Genomic DNA, 17,767 nt, shown 5'->3' with positions numbered 1-17,767 from the left:
GCCGATTGCTGCAGAGGCTGCTGTCTGTTTGTCTCCCTGGATTGTGACGTATTCGGGAGTCTGGCTTCCTGAGCTGGTTATTGTAGATAACGGGTTGGTCTCCTGGTCGCCAGGAGATTGCAGTTGTGGGCCAGTGTTCTACTCTGATACACGGCCTGGCCGCTGTCTGTTCGTACATTGAGTCTTTCAGGATGCACGGGACGTACTCACTTTTTGTAACTTGCTAAATTCTCAGTGTACTTCACGGTGGCCAGTTCCAATTAGACAACGACTGCTTTTTACGACAGGCCCGCTCTGCACCAAGTAGTATCCGAGGCAGGCGGAGTTTTATGAGACGCAGGCACCAATGGCCGTGGGAAGCAGCCTAAGTCACGTGGGCACGAGGGAGAATCTTGCTTAGAATCTCCCATCCGCCACATTTACCATAGAGGGAGGAAGAAGAGAGAGTCCAGTGCCCCTTTCCGCCCGCGGGGTCAGGGCGCTTGGTCCCAGGTGAGAGCTCAGCTTAGGCGCCTTCGCTTCGGCAGTTGGCCGTTTTCCTCTATAGGGTCGGACCCCCAGGGCCGTGTCCCAACTCCCTCTGCTTCCAGTAAGCCCAGCGCTTCTCTGCCGCAGGTAGATGATCTGAAAGCCAAGCTGGCCACCCAGGAAGTGGAGGTGAGACACAAGAACGAGGACGCAGACAAGCTGATCCGGGTGGTGGGCATAGAGACAGACAAGGTGAGCAGAGAGAAAGCCATCGCGGACGAGGAGGAGCGGAAGGTGGCCCTCATCATGCAGGAGGTAAAGCAGAAACAGAAGGACTGTGAAGACGACCTGGCCAAAGCGGAACCGGCGCTCACAGCAGCCCAGGCAGCCCTCAACACCCTCAACAAGGTAGGACGATCATCCGTCCCGTCTGCTCGCCCCTCGCGGGGCCAGGGGGAGGCCCCTCCGACCCAAAGACAGCGCGGTACCCTGGTGGCCCAAAGAGGTACAAGAGCAAAGCTGGAAGGCTCAGGGTGGGATCCAGCTGTCACGGGTTTATTCATTATGCCACCATTTATTGAAACAGCCTGTGTGTCCGGCTCCGCAGAGGACCAATGAAATCCCAGAGGCGTGAGTCTTAGAACCAATCAGAACGGGAGATGCCAGCTAGTCCCCCCCCCCCCCAACTTCACAGATGACAAAGCCAGGGCCCCGAGAGGAGCACCGACTTGTCCAGCGTCACAAGCCTCATTAGAGCCAGACTGGAGCTCACACCCTCAGGATCCAAGTGCAGAGATCGTCCAGCTAAGTAGCCCGTGGTCGTCTTACCCATTTCGTACCACCGGCCGCACGAGCCTCAGGAGGCCCTATGGAGATGTTTAGGACAGGAGACGGAAACCCATGTTGGCTCCAAAATGGGGGGGGGGGGGGAGGGGGGGAACCCTACAAAATCAAAATTCACAAATATTCCACCGTTCACGGCACCCGTATATCAATTAAAGTCAAGCCCTATCCATAACCATTTGGTAGGACAGGCATGGCTTTTGAGACGTATTCACAAGGTGCTTTTGATTGGATTCCTGTGAAATGTATCCCAGGTATGTGTGCGTTGGACAGGTGAGAATTAGCTCCTTCTTCCTTTTATCGCCTTTTTGCGATTACGCTTCTTTCCCGTTCCGATAACTGTGACTGAGGGGCCAAGGGGAGAAAGGGAGAAAAGGGGGCCGACAGACTCAGGTCATGAGGAGCAGGTGGCAGAGAAGGACCGAAAAGCTGACCCTCTCTCTGTTGGATGGAGACCCTCCCCCAGTCATTGGGACCTCTGCCCTGCAGGGTGCTTTCTCCTCCTCTCCCGAGTCTGGCAATTCACATGCCTTTCCACGTGGGTCACTTGGCCAAGGTCTGAGACATCCTGTGCCATCTGTGCTGTGCAGGCAGCTCACCTCAGCTCCACGGGGGACACCTGTGCCTCCTTTCCCCAAATGCACTGAGAATGTCAGCCACCCATGCAACACGCTCTCCCTCGTTCCGTGGTTGGGGGGGGGGCAGGGGTAGGAGGGCTAGCCAGCTGTTCTCACACATTCTAGATTTCTGGGGTACGCATTAGACCCCAATCCACTGTGTCATGCGGACTACACCCCACACCCTCCTTTAAAGGCAGAGTGGGTGGGACTCACCAGCAGGTCTCACGGAAAATTCTCTCTTAGTCCCCAACTTGCTGACTCTGACACCCTCAGTGCAGGTGAGGCATTTGACGCAAAGCACTGGCCTTCTGGAACCTCCATCTCACGCCTCACTTTGGAATGTAGCATCTAATGGTTTAGGGCCTCATCAAATCCAAAGCTAAACTAGGAACACTGTAGAATCCTGTGACATATAGCTACGTATACATTGGAAGTTGAGCTACGAGGGCATTCTAGTATATCTAAGGATGGGGGGGTGGGGGGGGGGGCTGGATTCCCTAAAGATTAAGGCAGCTAGGGCCAAAAAGGCCATAAACAGGCCTCTACCTACCTCAGGAGAGAACTCAAGGTTCTCCTTAGGAACTTGGGTACCATCCGGTGGAGTAGGAGTTGGCCCCCTTACGCCACCACATCTCAGCCTGAACCTTATAGCACAGCCAAGCCAGGCTGCCCCTCAGAGCGTCATCCACTGGCCGGCCTCCAGGCCTTTGATTAGCCTGGACCCCTCCCCACCACCATTGTTTAGGGCTCGCTCTCCTATCGCTTCCTCCCGTCTAAATCCTACCCGTATTCTAAAATCAGACTTAACCTTCTGGATCAATCTCACCCTTTTCTGATTTCCCGAGCACGAAACACGAGACCACTTTTAACATGAGCCGCGTCCAAATACTGGGTTGGCTCTGGGTGTGATTTTCTCTTTGCTTGGCCTCTGTTTCCTCATCTGAGCAATGGAGGCGACAGTGACACAGTCCCATGAGGTTGTCATCGGGACGAAATGAGATCATGCCTGAAACGTAGCTAACAGATGGGAGCCGCCAAGTCGATGCTGGCTCTTGTCGATGTCACCATCACCCTCATCATCACTTCTGTTTCCGCAAAACTGGAAACAAAGTGAACGCCCGTAAATACTTCCGGGTTAATTAGTTGGCCGGTTAGTAAGCGGATTGGTCGTTGGTGGAAATAAACATATAGCAGCGGACCTCGTGGAAGCGACGAGATACGATACTGGAAATAGCGGTGGATTTGAAAGTCTCAACACTTCCGCCACAAAGGACATGAAACTCATTTTTAATGAGTGCCTACTGTGTGCCAGGCAAGATGATAGGTGCTTTCCTCCAGCCGGCTGCAGAGCCTGGCACACATCGCTGAGGTTCTTGACTCCTCGCTTTCTCTTCTCTGTTACATAGAAAGGGGCCGGTGCGAATCAATGAGCGCCTTATGTCACGCTCCCCTAACCAGTCAGCAAATTCCGTCAATTCTGCCTTCAAATATATCCTGAATTCAAATGCTTCCTGTCCTCTCTGCCGCTACCCCTCTGGTCCAAGCCACTGTCCCCTATTACCTGGACCGTTGCAGTAGCCTGTCAGTTGGCCTCCCTGCTTGCACCCTTGCCCCAGTTCTGTCTTTGCCCATTACAGCCACCTGAATAATCTTTTTTAAAACAGCAGTTTGACCACATCATCCCTCTGTTCAGAATCTTCCACTGGCTTCCCATCATATTCAGAATAAAATCCAAAGTGGCCCGGGAGACCTTACAATTTTGCCCAGTTCCTTCTTCTGCGATGCCAGTTACTAGCCTTCCTCTTGTCCCTCTGACCCCCCACACTGGTCCTGCTGTGTCTCAGACACTCCCAGCACAATCCCACCCCAGGGCCTTTGAACAAGCAACCACCTCTGTGTGCAGTGCGCTTCCTACACAAACCCCCATGCCTCCCTCTTTCAGGTATTTGCCCAAAAGTTACCTTCGCAGGAAACAAATAATAAAAGCGCTCATTAATTTCAGAAAAAAAAAATTCAGCATATACAAGATACATAATATAACCCAAGGTGAACAGTATTTATGATCATAATCATGTCATAATCGCACTGAACATTAACTGAACTAAAAAGTTGATATAACCATAATAAGTACGAGCAAAAGGGAGGGCAGTATAATAGCTAAAATATTCCCACTCCGAGGAGGAGGCCACTTGCTAACTTCTAAAATGAAAAAAAACAAAACATGTTCCATATCAATAAGGAGCGAAAGCCGGAAGAAACGAGGGAAGAAATTGCCAGCCATGGCTTCTGGAGAGCTGGGGTCGGAGATAACCAGAGCCAAAATTAAGAGCCAGGCATTTAACGGACTGAGCCACCCAGGCACGGGAGACAACATTTTTTTTTTAATTGAGGTATAATTGACATAGAAGGATCTTCGTTTCAGGTGCACAACATCATAATTCAATGTTTGCATGTATTGCAAAATGGTCACCACAGTAAATCCAGTGAATATCCATCACCACGCATAGGCTTGTGTGTGTGCGTGATGAGACCTTTCGTGATTTCCTCTCTTTTCAAATACATGGCACAGTATCGTCACTACAGTCTCCGTGCTGTAAATGACATCCCCAGGACTTATTTCCCTTGTAACTGGAAGTTGTACCTTTTGACCCCCTTTGTCGATCTCGCCTCCCCGCCCCCCGCCTGGTGGAATAGGATGAATAGATCAGCCTGTACGCCATGTGATGGAGGCATTATTGCTTCGTGAACGCCAGGATCCCTGGGGTGCCCTCAAACCCTCTGCATTCCCAGGACTCCCGGTATTTAATGACCACCTCCCTGTCTTCTCATCTTTTTCAAAGTTAACATTAAATCTTTAGTTAATACATAAAGAACACCTGTAAGTCAGAGCCCGGTGTTAAGTCTCTGCTTTGGCAGTTTTATTTCACTTTTATCGCTAAGCTGAAATAAATCCAGTGTAACTTTTCCTTCCTCAGTTGAGGAATGGTTTTGCTTTGCAATTTCATGGTCTTTCCGCCCCCCTCCCCCTTACAAAGCTACTTAGAATTTTCCGTGTGTTTCCTATATGTTTTTTACAGTGAACTTATTTCCTGTAGTCTATAAATAACCTATAATGTCTTTTCCATTATTAAAAATTGTCCAAATAGCATAGAATATATAGGGGAGAATATAACGTCACCTTCTTTTTCACCCCAACCCTGCTTCTTTCCCAAGAGAACTCCTGTAATAATCTGGCATATCCATTCCAGCCATTTTTCTATGCGTTTATATTTGTACAAATGCACATGTAAAATATGTCGTATTTTTTTAAAATTTTTAATGTTTGTTTATTTTTTGAGAGACGGAGACAGAGCACGAGCAGGGGAGGGGCAGAGAGAGAGGGAGACACAGAATCCAAAGCAGGCTCCAGGCTCTGAGCTGTCAGCACAGAGCCTGATGCGGGGCTCAAACCCATGAACCGCGAGATCATGACCTGAGCCGAAGATGTTTAACTGACTGAGCCACCCAGATGCCCCTAAAATATGTCATATTTTAAATATAAACGGATAACACTAACTTGCTTTGCCTCATGAAGTAAGACCACTTCATGCCAGTATATACATTGAAACTTGAATTCTTCATAGGATTCCATGCTCTAATTAAACCCCCCCCTTTTTTTTTTTAGCGATTTTTCCATTGTTGAGTGTTTAATTTTGTTTTTTTTTTTCCTATGCAAATATCCCCATGCATAAATATTTATTGCATATGCAACTATTTCTCTGGGCCAAGAAGACGATAGTTTGATACAACAACTTGGCAGGATTAAATAATGCCTCTTCCACCCCAAAGATACTCACATCCTGATCTCTGGAACCTGTGAATTTTGCCTCATATGGCAAGTGTGACTTTTTATAGGCATGATTGAGTCAAGGGTCTTGAGGTGGGGAGGGTATCCAGGTGGGCCCCAAATGCAATGTGATGGCAGAAGCAAGGTAGGGGAAAAGCGGATGTGATATGGGGACACGAGCCAAGGGATGAGGCCAACCTTCTAGAAGCCAGAAGAGGCACACGACAGAGTCTCCCCAGCAGCCTCCAGAGGGAACAGGCCCTACCACCCCCTGCCAACACCTTGACCTGAGGATTTCTCACCCCCACAGCTGTGAGCTAAGACCTCCATTGCGTGTTGCATCGCGTAAAGTCTCTAACTTTGCGTTAATTTGTTGCAGAAGCGATAGGAAGCTGATACCAAGAATATGCTCTTTTTTTGTATATAAATAATGACCAGTAACTGTCTAAAATGGTTGTTCTTGTCTATATTTGTGAATACTGCTTTTCCTACATCCTTGCCAATCTTAGACATTTCCAATCACTTTCACTTTTCTTCGTAAGAGAGCAAACATTTTATTTTTCATTTTTTAAAAAACTATAGATGTTTTCATTCTGATGAGACTTGGACATCTTTTCAAATATTTAGATTTCTTCTTTTGTCCATTACTTGTTTCGACTGTGGTTGTTGTTGTTCATTTTCTTGTAAGAGAGCTTCCCTTTTTATTTCTAAAATTACAGGTTTTTAAAAATGTTTTATTTATTTATTTTTGAGAGAGAGAGAGAGAGAGAGAGAGAGAGTGCAAGCAGGAAAGGGGCAGAGAGAGAGAGACAGAGAGACAGAGAATCTGAAGCAGGCTTCAGGCTCTGAGCTGTCAGCACAGAGCCAGACATGGGGCTCGAACTCAGGAACTGTGAGATCGTGACCTGAACCGAGATCAAGAGTTGGATGCTTAATTGGCTGAGCCACCCAGGCTCCCCTACAGGTTTAGATAGATAGATAGATAGATATAGATATAGATATAGATATAGATATAGATATAGATATATAAGGTTTTACTACTAATCCCTTGGTATAGCGAGAACAGCAGCCTGATGGCAGGAGAGGGGGTGGAGAAAGCCAGAGCGCACCGCGCCTAATGTTTGCTGCTTCAAACCTTGCCTGCCTCCTTAGAAATGTTTCTTTCCACCCTGTGTTCCTTTTAGTGGACCCCTCTCTTCCTGCTTGGCTGTAGGAGCCCTGCCTAACTAAACAAGATCGTTCCCCAGGACATTTTGAGAGGAAAAAGTCCCTTTCCCTTCTGGTTGCGATGTGATGGCTGTGACCTTGAAGCTGCTGACACCCATTCGTCCCCTGAGGGCGTTCGACCCACATGTTGATGAACGCCTACTGGGTTCCGGTTTCTGTTCCAGACACCGGAGCTACAATGATGAGGTTTTGGGGTGATGGTGGGGTGGTCCAGAGCCGATGGCCAAGAAAAAACTCTTGAAAGAGATGTCTTTGGTGCAAAAAAGTGATTTTATTAAAGCCTGGGGACAGGACCCGTGGGCAGGAAGAGCTGCCCTGGGGTTGTGAGGAGAGACAGGTTACATACCCTCAGGTTGGGAGGGGGTCAGGGCTAGAGTAAGTCTCTAGGGAATTTTGGAAGCAAGGTTTCCAGGACCTTGAGGGGCTAGCTGTTGCTAAGGAAACACCATTTATTACCATCTAATAAAACCCCAGTCATGAGACCCTTCAGATGCATATCAGGGGGCCATAAGCTTAGAGTACGATTGCCAGCATATATCTTGGGGCAGCTGAGATAAAGGAAATTGACTTGCAGAATCCTCGAGGTTGGGATAATATTAAGCTCAGGTTCTCTCTTTGCCCCCAGCAAAGTGTCGTCATCGAGGCAGCTGAGCTCCTGGAGGACGGTCACTCTGCCCGTTTCAAGGACTTGTCAGTGGGCGGTAGGCAATAAGGGAATTGAATTTTTCATTTGCCTTAGTTTCCCACGTCGCCACGGCCAGCACTTAAACCCCGTTCCTTTGTTCTCGGGTAGGCAGGCGTGTCCCAGGAATATCACACAGATCCCGCCTGGAGGGAGGGGGTGCTGTTAGCCTGTCCTCTGCCCTCAGCTTGCCCCACGCTCCCTCATTAGTTAACAAGACAGATGGGGTCCCTCTTCTCTGGAAGGAGAGGAATTGGAGATCCAATAAGGAAAAAGGGGTGATTGTGTCTGCCCCGAGTTCTCTGCAGCTCATCAAGGAGCCCATAAGAAATGATGAGCAGCGGAAGCTGACGGGAGAGTCTTTGTGAGTGGGCAGTGTCTGCACTGAGATCCTTCTGGATGAGAAGGGACGAGCCAGGCAAATAGCTTAGGAAGAAGTGTTTCGGGCAGGGCTCCTGAGGGAAGGATGAGCTTGGCCATCAGGGCACTAGAAGGAGGTGACTGGGGGCAGAGCTTAGTGACAGATGGAGGTGACGAGGCAAGTGGAGGCCAGTGAGGTAGGTCGCACTCCTTGCGACACGAAGAAACTGGTTTCTGCTGTGCAAAACAGAAGCGTGCACGGGGAGAAGTAGAAACCAGAAGGTCCAGAGAGTCCGTGAACCCAGTTCTCCTCGTCCTCACAGCCACCTCCAAACTCATCCTTCCGATCAAATGCATGAGCCAGAAAGTCCCCTTTGTACTTCAGTGGGGTCTTCTGTCACTACCATCAAAAAGGCTGTGATGGATCGGTCGAGACACACGAATATAAAAACGACTGGAAAGGGGCGCTGGTCGGTTGAGCGTCCGACTTCGGCTCAGGTCATGATCTCACAGTCCGTGAGTTCGAGCCCCACGTCAGGCTCTGTGCCGACAGCTCAGAGCCTGGAACCTGCTTCAGATTCTGTGTCTCCCTCTCTCTCTCTCTGCCCCTCCCTCCCCCATTCACACTCTCTTTCAAAAATGAATACATGTTAAAAATAAAAAAAGATTGGAAGGAATTACAGTAAAAAACCTTGGTCTGTGAGCAAGCATAATTCGTTCCAGAAACATGCTTGGGATCCAAAGCACTCATACATCAAAGTGAATTTCAAGAACCATTGGCTCAGGTGTGATCATGTGACTTTCGGCATCCCATACTACTCCTATCACAAGCCATCGCTCCTTTATCAAGTTAAACTGTATTAGAAATGTTCGCTCGTCTCGCGGAACACTCAGAACAAGTTACTCACAATCTAAGGTTTTATTGTACATTGAAATATTACCAGCGATATATCTGGGTGATAGGAAGTCAACTTCATCTGCCATGCATTTTTGTATTTTCTTAATTCAGTACGTTGACCGTGCTGAACTTACAGAATTTTTATGTTTGCAGGATTCTGCTTCCGATTATATTTTCTGACTCTGGCCCCTTTCCCCCCAGCAGAGGTCACCAGGACAGGAGTGCCAGCACAACACTCACACAGGTGCTGTCCTTCATCCCTGCCCCTGACAGGTTGTCAAGACCAAATGTGAAAACAGCTGCAAAAGCTGGGGCGCCTGGGTGGCTCAGTCGACTGAGTGTCCGACTTCGGCCCAGGTCATGATCTCGCGGTTCGTGGGTTCGAGCCCCGCGTCGGGCTCACGGCTGACAGCTCAGAGCCTGGAGCCTGCTTCCGATTCTGTGTCTCCTTCTCTCTCTGCCCCTCTCCTGCTCATGCTCTTTCTCTCAAAAATAAATAAATGTTAAAAAACAATTTTTTAAGGTCAGCAAATGGAGCATCTTCCCAGAGGCTTCCATCAGGAAGGTTCTAGAAATAATCCCCCTTCGTTTGTAGATTCCCAGGCCCAAGAGCACCCCCAAATGAATTTGGCACAGGGGACCTAATCTTCACGATCAAGATTTTTTCCCCCACTTACAAAATCAGCTCCCACAACGAGCACTTGTGAGGTCACAGGCTTCCCACCGATGGTCATGCAGACCTTAAGTCAATGTCACCTGTGTTCATGACCGTTTCACTTACAGATTAGCAGGTCTGTCTGCTCCCAATTTGCAGATGGAAACACAGAGGCCTGGAGAGCTGAAGTGACAGCTTGGGAAGGCCAACCCTTTCGGGCCACACCTTCCCAGGGCAAGTGACAGTTGGGGCCGAGGACAAACCCACGTGTGGGCAGAGGCAGTGACGGCTCAGGCTGTGCCCAGCCTTCGGCCCGAATTATTTCTTGGCAGAAAATGTCACTTTGCTATCAGGACAGTCAAGTGCAGTAGAACGAGCTGCTGGAAGAAAGGAGTTTAATTAAAGGGGAAAAAATTGGTTGGGTCAACAGTGCCGTTCTTTTCCATCCAGGATGGAAATTAATTTATAATAACCTTATCTCTTATTCATGGCAGGCTGCCCGTTTCAGGGTGCGTTGGCATCCCTCTCTTTTTCTGTTGAATGTGAAATAATCGTGCGTCTCTAATGGGCCGCGAGTCTGTTAAAGAGCCGAACACACAGAGCTGAGCCTCAGCTAGCCGTTCGGGAAGTCTGGAGCCACCGGAGACCAGCTTTGGTGCCTTTTTGATGAGTCATGGCATTTCAAATTCAGAGGGCTCGGCAGGCTTCGAAGCAGCCTGTTCAGATTGATCGCTCCGGAGCCCCGCTCCCATTAGCGGCCCAGGACATAGGAAGCCCATCGGTTGTTCGCCCCTCACAACCTCCTCCTCTCTCCTCAGACCAACCTGACGGAGCTGAAGTCCTTTGGCACCCCGCCACTGGCAGTGAGCAATGTCACGGCCGCGGTGATGACCCTCATCGCCCCCGGGGGCAAGGTCCCCAAGGACCGGAGCTGGAAGGCCGCGAAGGTCAGCATGGCCAAAGTGGACAGTTTCCTGGACTCCCTCGTCAACTTCGACAAAGAGAACATTCACGAGAACTGCCTCAAGGCCATCAGGCCGTATCTGCAGGACCCAGAGTTCAACCCCGAGTTTGTGGCCACCAAGTCTCACGCGGCTGCGGGCCTCTGCTCCTGGGTGATCAACATCGTGAAGTTCTACGAGGTGTTCTGCGACGTCGAGCCCAAGCGCCAGGCGTTGAGCAGAGCCACCTCGGACCTCACCGCCGCCCAGGAGAAGCTGGCAGCCATAAAAGCCAAAATCACTGTAAGTGAGGCCAGAGTGCCCCCAGCCCTTCTGGGCAGGCTCCCCCACTTCCCAGCACCTGTGCGTCCCGAATTTTTTGTTGTTGTTGGATGTTTGTTTCTTTTTGACAGAGAGCGCAGGGGAGGGACAGAGGGAGAGGGAGACACAGAATCTGAAGCAGGCTCCACGCTGTCAGCCGTGAGCCCGACACGGGGCTCGAACTCACGGACCACGAGATTATGACCTGAGTCGAAGTCGGATGCTTAACCGACTGAGCCGCCCAGGCGCCCCCTGAGTGTCCTGATTTTTAGAGAGAGAGGCAGGAAAACCACAGTGTGATGCAAAAGCTCCTGATTTCTCAGTAGAGGCGAATTTTTTTCTTTCTCAGCTACTGTATAGTCCACACGAGACAAATCCACCAGACCGTTGGTTTTAGGTCACCTGCACCATTCTCTGGAAGCTTTTAAAAGCGGATAGTGTAATGTCATTTGGGCGGGTGGTCCCTTGACCATAAATATGAAACTGTGAGGGTTTTTAGCTTTTATTAACCTCTTGTGGATGTTTTGATTGCATCTGCCACGCTCAGGATTGGGGGATGGGGTAATCTTGGATTGACACCCGTTTGAGAGAGATTCCCCTTGAACTTCACCTTTGCCCTTAAAATGGAAACCACCAAAGCGAAGGTAGAAATCGAAGTCCCACAGGATGGCAGAGCTGTTGACCATCCAGTCCAGGCTGTGCCCTTCACGGATGTGTGACCTTTATAAAGGCCTTCAAAATGCCCAAACTTAATGAGTGCCTGGGTGACTCAGTTGGTTAAGCGTCCAACTCTTCGTTTCAGTTCAGGTCATGATCTCAGAGTTCGTGGGTTCAAGCCCCACGTTGGGCTCTGCATTGACAGCCTGGAGCCTGCTTGGGATTCTCTCTCTCTCTCTCTCTCTCTCTCTGTCTCTGTCTCTGTCTCTGTCTCTCTCTGTCCCTCCCCTGCTTGTGCGCACTTTCTCAAAATAATTAACTAAAAAAAATTAAGTGCCCAAACTTAAGTTTCCTGAAGTAAAATGGACACAGTAACATCCCACTTCACGAGATCACAGTGAGGACCAAAGGACAGCGTGCGCGCAGAGCCCATGGGACCACGCCCAGGGGCTCAGGCCGCCGCGCTGCCCTGGTCACGACAACTATCGGTGCACCACCTCTCCTGTCCTTCCTCCTCCTTCCGCCCCCTGTGTTCGCTCACAGGCGTGCCCAGGTGCTGGGGATCAGTCATTCCCGTGACCAAGTTCAATCCAAAACACTTCCTGGGTCCTTCACGTCTCCACGTGCGTTCCAGGCACATAAGATTCTTACAACAAGTGCATGACGATGATAAGAAAGGGTTTTACAGACCATGAGACGCAAGATGGCAGACTAGATCAAATTCTACGGCTCAGGGCGCCAGTTCAAAGATCCTTGCGACCAGTCTCTCTCTAAAGATGCTTTAAAGCAAAGCAGCTAACCTCTGTATGTTTGCCTTATGAATCCACGTGTTGTGGGCCCGTCTACTCAAAGCAGGTGATAATCACCACAACGATGGCCCTTCTTCAAAGAACACGAGGTGCGTAACACCCTGACGTCCGCAGGACTGATGGTTAAGGGGGAAAGCGTCCTGACGGTTTTCATACTCTGCAGACTCTCCCAGAAAAGTGTTAAGAACTGCATTTTGAAGGATTCTTTACTCCAGTTATTTTAACTAAAGGAACATTTGGTGCAGAGGGAATGTTTGCAAAATGTTTATACCTATTCAGTAGCCAACATTCGCATGATGGGCCCACTCAACGTGTGAAAGCAACGAGCAGAGCTTTCAAATACTTGGCTACCTTAGGAAGGCACCGCTCTTCTGCCAAAGTGTTTTTTGGGGGAAAAAAATGTATTTTTGCTTTTAACAACCTTCTCCCCATCCTTTGCTTATCCACACTCCTGTCAGCGTCCCAAGAGTTTGAAAACTCCCCCACTAATGACAGAGGTGAGGAGCTGACATCCACCCCTAATGTGAAGGGCCACCCCGGGCGAGGAAATTCTTCCTACGTGCCACGGTGGCCATGGGCAGACTTCTCCAGTCCCCAAGACTTATTTTTAGGATTTTAGGATAATTCCAAGTAAAGAATGTTCTATCCAAGATACAGTTTAAAAAAATTTTTTTCCAAACAGATTATAAAATACATAAAAACACACATAGTTGTAGTTATACCTGGGGGGGTATATTTTTTAAAGTTTTTTTTTATGTTTATTTGTTTTTGAGAAAGCGTGAGCAGGGGAGTGCCAGGGAGGGAGGGAGACACAGGGTCCAAAGATCCAAAGCAGGCTCCAGACTCTAAGCTGTCAGAGCAGATCCCGACGCGGGGCTCGAATTCACAAACCACGAGATCGTGACCTGAGCCGAAGTCAGATGCTTAACCGACTGAGTCACCCAGGTTCCCTTGGGGAGATATATTTTGAATAAGTTTTGCTTATTGGCATTTTCTTTCTTTCTATAATGAGCATATACTAATGTTACAGTTTATAAAAATAATAGTAATAAGGGGCACCTGGGTGGCTCAGTCAGTTAAGCATCTACTTCGGCTCAGGTCATGACCTCGCAGTTCATGAGTTTGAGTCCCGTTGTCGGGCTCTGTGCTGACAGCCGGGAGCCTGGAGCCTGCTTCAGATTCTGTGTCTCCCTCTCTCTCTCTCTCTCTGGCACGCCCCAGCTCACACTCTGTCTCTGTCTCTCTCAAAAATAAATCAAGGTTAAAAAATAAATAAATAAATAAATAATCTACAGGAGATCATTGTAAAAATCTGATTCCCGGCCAGTCTTAAAGTGATCAGAAGATTCTAAAATATCATGAACTGACCCTGGAGTTGAGTAGCACCTTGCCATCGCCATCCAGTCCAGTTTGGTCGTAGTCCCCACCAGTGCCTTCCCCAAACCCCCCCAGTGCTAGACTCATCTGACCAGCTTACATCATCTCCCTGACCTCTGCTCATCTGAACTTCTGACTTCCACCTGTGTGCTGGGCTGACGTCCTGTTTCTTTTTTTTTTTATGAAATTTATTGTTTCATTGGTTTTCATACAACACCCAGTGCTCATCCCAACAGGTGCCCTCCTCAATGCCCATCGCCCACTTTCCCATCTCCCCCCCACCCCCCGTCAACCCTCAGTTTGTTCTCTGTATTTAAGAGTCTCTTATGGTTTCCCTCCTTCCCTCTCTGTAATTTTTCCCCCCTTCCCATTCCCCATGGTCTTCTGTTAAGTTTCTCAGGATCCACATATGAGTGAAAACATATGGTATCTGTCTTTCTCTGCCTGACTTACTTCACTTAGCATAACACTCTCCAGTTCCATCCACGTTGCTACAAATGGCCAAATTTCATTCTTTCTCATTGCCAAGTAGTATTCCGTGGTATATATAAACCACATCTTTATCCGTTCGTCAGTTGAGACATCCTGTTACTTGATGGACCTTATGCAGGCAGTTGACTTTCTGCTAGATGAGGCCCTAAGGTGTTCATCCCCACGTCTCCCCAATGATACCATCACGACAACTTCTTCCGGTTGACGTGACCTTTGTTTCTTGCCCTCTCACACAGAGGCAGCTTCGTAGGAACCCTCAGTTTTCAAGAAAGGATGATTATCCTTTCCGTCAGCTCTTCTCCCGACCTCCTCCCTCCTCCCTCCCAGCTTCTGTTATCATTACTGATTGTTAACTTTTGCTTTTGAGTCACCAAGACTTCATTCTGTTCTGCAACCAAAAATTAAGGGCCCCATGCTCTGTTCCCTGATCGGAAAAGTTGAAAAATCAGTAAATTCCAATTATATTCTATGAACCTACCTATATTGTTCATAGCAGATCTAACTGATGCATTAGAATTACATGTCCTTTTTTCAGTAGAAATTTTCATTTGTTATTTCTTGGTAACAACCACAAAATGCTATGTGAGCTGATGAACAAATTCTGAAAACATGAAGGATATACCATGAACACACAAAAATCGCCATTTCTATACATAAGCGTTGAATGATCCAAAAAGATTAATAAAACAATTCTGTTTGGGGCACCTGGGTGGCTCAGTTGGTTAAGCCTCCGACTTCAGCTCAGGTCATGATCTCACTGTCCATGGGTTCGAGCCCCGTGTGGGGCTCTGTGCTAACAGCTCAGAGCCTGGAGCTGCTTCGGATTCTGTGTCTCTGACTCTCTCTCTCTCTGTCCCTGCTCCCCTCATGCACTCTGTCTCTCTCTCAAAGTAAATAGACACTTTAAAAAAAAGAAAAAAGAAAACAACTTTTTTGAGGATAGTTGACCCACAGTGTTACATTCACTTTCGAGTGGACAGCATAGTGATTAGACAAGTTTGTATGTTCTGCTATGCTCAGCACAAGCGTCGTTTTGACTTGTCACCATACAAAGCTATTACAGTATCATCAACTGTATTTTCCATGCTGTGCCTTCTGTTCTCGTGACTTACCCATTCCATAACTGGGAGCCTGTATCTCCCGCTCCCCTTCACCCATTTTGCCCATCCCCCTACCTCCTCCCCTCTGGCAACCACCACTTTGTTCTCGGTATTTATAGGTCTGATTATGCTTCTTATTTAAAACAATTTCTATTTTTAATACGTTTCCTTTTTAATACGATCTTTTCCCCTCCCCCTGGAGTTTCTACTTGCCTTTATTTTTTTTCTCTGCCATTAATTCCTTTTGTATAGCCTCAATTACTCTTTTATTAAAGTTTACTTTTTATTTTGAGAGAGAGAACGCAAGCAAGGAAGGGGTGTGGGGGGGGGGAGGTGGAAGAAAGAATCTCAAGCAGGATCTGCACTTTGCACAGAGCCTGACAGAAGGCTTGATCTCACGACTGCAACATTATGACGTGAACCAAAATCAAGAGACAGAAACAACCGACTGAGCCACCCAGGCACCTCTAGCCTCAATTAAAATCTCCATGCAATCCAATATTCTGTCAAGTCCGTTTTTACTCCCAAGACCTTTCTCTCTTGTCCCCATCTCCAAACCCCAATCAGTGTTGGAGATTAAACACATTCACTGCTTTCTTGGGTTGGTTCCAAGGACTTCTAGAACCTCTGCCTTCTCCTTCCTTGATTTCTTGTTTGCATTAGCTCCTTCTTAAGTAACTTTCTCAGACATGTTAACTAAGAGGTAAATTTTATGAAGGGTCCCAGTCTGGAAATGCCTTTAATTGACTTTTAAACTGACCCAATTGGGGTGCTTGGGTGGCTCAATCGGTTAAGCATCCGACTTGGGCTCGGGTCATAATCTCATGGCTTGTGAGTTCAAGCCCCACATCGAGCTCTGTGCTGACAGCTCAGAGCCTGGAGCCTGCTTCAGATTCTGTGTCCTCTCTCACTCTGTCCCTCCCCCACTCACATCCTGTCTCTTCTCTCTCTCTCTCTCTCTCTCTCTCTCTCTCTCTCTCTCTCTCTCAAGAGTAAATAGACATTTAAAAAAATGTTTAAACTGATGTGACAATTTTGTAGAGTATTGAATTCTGATGCTAATTTTCTCCTCTTTACAACCCTGAATGCTTTATCCCTTTCTTTGGTGAGAAGTCTGGTGAACAGTCAGGGTCCCATTCCTTTGCCAGTGCACTGTGTTTCCACCTTTCTGGAAGTGTTTCCATCTTTCTCTTTATTCTTGGTGTCTGAAACTCTGTATGGATGTGCTTAGCTGCCGTGCTTTTTCAATTCATTGTGTTTGGCTCAGGGAGATTTATTTTCCTTCACTCCAGAAAATTACTTTGTCTTTTTTCTTTAGGACTCTCCCTTCTGTTTCCTTTTTGATCGTATTTTCTAGAACGCATATTTGTTGGAAGTTGGACCTTCTGATGAGTCCTATGTTTTTTCTCAGAGTCACTTTGTTTTCTTATTCTTTCTAAATTTCCTCAAATTCATCTTTTAACTCTTCCCTTGAATTAAAAAAAATTTTTTTAATGTTTGTTTATTTTTGAGAGGCAGAGTGTGAGCAGGAGAGGGGCAGAGAGAGAGAGGGAGGGAGATGCAGAATCCGAAGCAGGCTCCAGGTTCTGAGCTGTCAGCACAGAGCCCTATGCAGGGCTCGAACCCACAAACTGTAAGATCATGACTTGAGCCAAAGTTGCACACTCAACCGACTGAGCCCACGGGGCCCCTTCCCTTGAATTTATTATTTTTTTTACATCAACGATAATAATAATTTCCACAATCGCTTTTGTGTTCCCTGTTCCTTTTACTAGCATCCTCTTCTTGTTTTATGGATGAGACATCTCGAATCTTCCTAAGAAACTCATCGTGAAGGATTTTAGGCTTTCTTGTGCTCTTTGTGGCTGACGTTACCTCTTGTCTCAGGTTGTTGCTTTTATTGCCCTCTTGTTTACCTTAATCCAGGCTTCATCAAATGCCTTTTTGTCTTTTGTGTTTTATAAGAACTCAAAATCTGGTGAGAGCTCTGTAGGCAAGGGCCGAGCTGGCTCACTGGAAGAACTCGTTTTGGGGATCAGTTGAGTTCTGTTGGCTACATCCCATATGCCACAATGTGGCGTCTTCTCTCTGCCGCTGTTGAGTGTCCTGCTGGTGACACGGATGCCTGGTGGCATTGGACACTGAGCATGAGAGTGGAGATGGGGGTAGAGGATCAGTAAGCTTCCAATAAACCCTTTTGCTTTCAGCATCCCACCCCATCACACCTGACGTTTCCAAATCCCCAGTGCCTATCCCCTTTGGCGAACTGAGGCCCACTCTGTACTGCAGCTTCCTGTGCCCTGCTCTGGAACTTTCCACTCCTCTACGAGTCCAGTCTGCCATAAATCTATTGGAATCCCTCCCCCTCCAATGACCCTCAACAATTGCTTAGTGTTAAGGATTTGACATTTTCAATTGTTGCATAATTATTTTAGAGCAAGCCTCAGGGAGAGGAGGAAGTAAGTGAGTGTGGCCAGTCTGCCATCATTAA

The 17,767-nt window shown here is 47.9% G+C and overlaps 1 protein-coding gene across 1 annotated transcript in view; it reads left to right on the top strand.

The window, feature by feature from the left end:
• Positions 1 to 17,767, top strand: part of DNAH9 (dynein axonemal heavy chain 9) — a 333,637-nt gene that overhangs the window by 223,870 nt on the left and 92,000 nt on the right. Inside the window, 2 exon segments of the mRNA XM_053893249.1 lie at positions 616 to 876; positions 10,398 to 10,823. Coding sequence (XP_053749224.1) covers positions 616 to 876; positions 10,398 to 10,823 — 687 coding nt within the window.

Source organism: Panthera pardus, unplaced genomic scaffold (assembly GCF_024362965.1).
Source record: "Panthera pardus isolate Hobbes unplaced genomic scaffold, ASM2436296v1 HiC_scaffold_3, whole genome shotgun sequence".
Lineage (NCBI taxonomy): Eukaryota > Metazoa > Chordata > Mammalia > Carnivora > Felidae > Panthera > Panthera pardus.
This window is presented reverse-complemented; position numbering and strand designations above follow the sequence as displayed.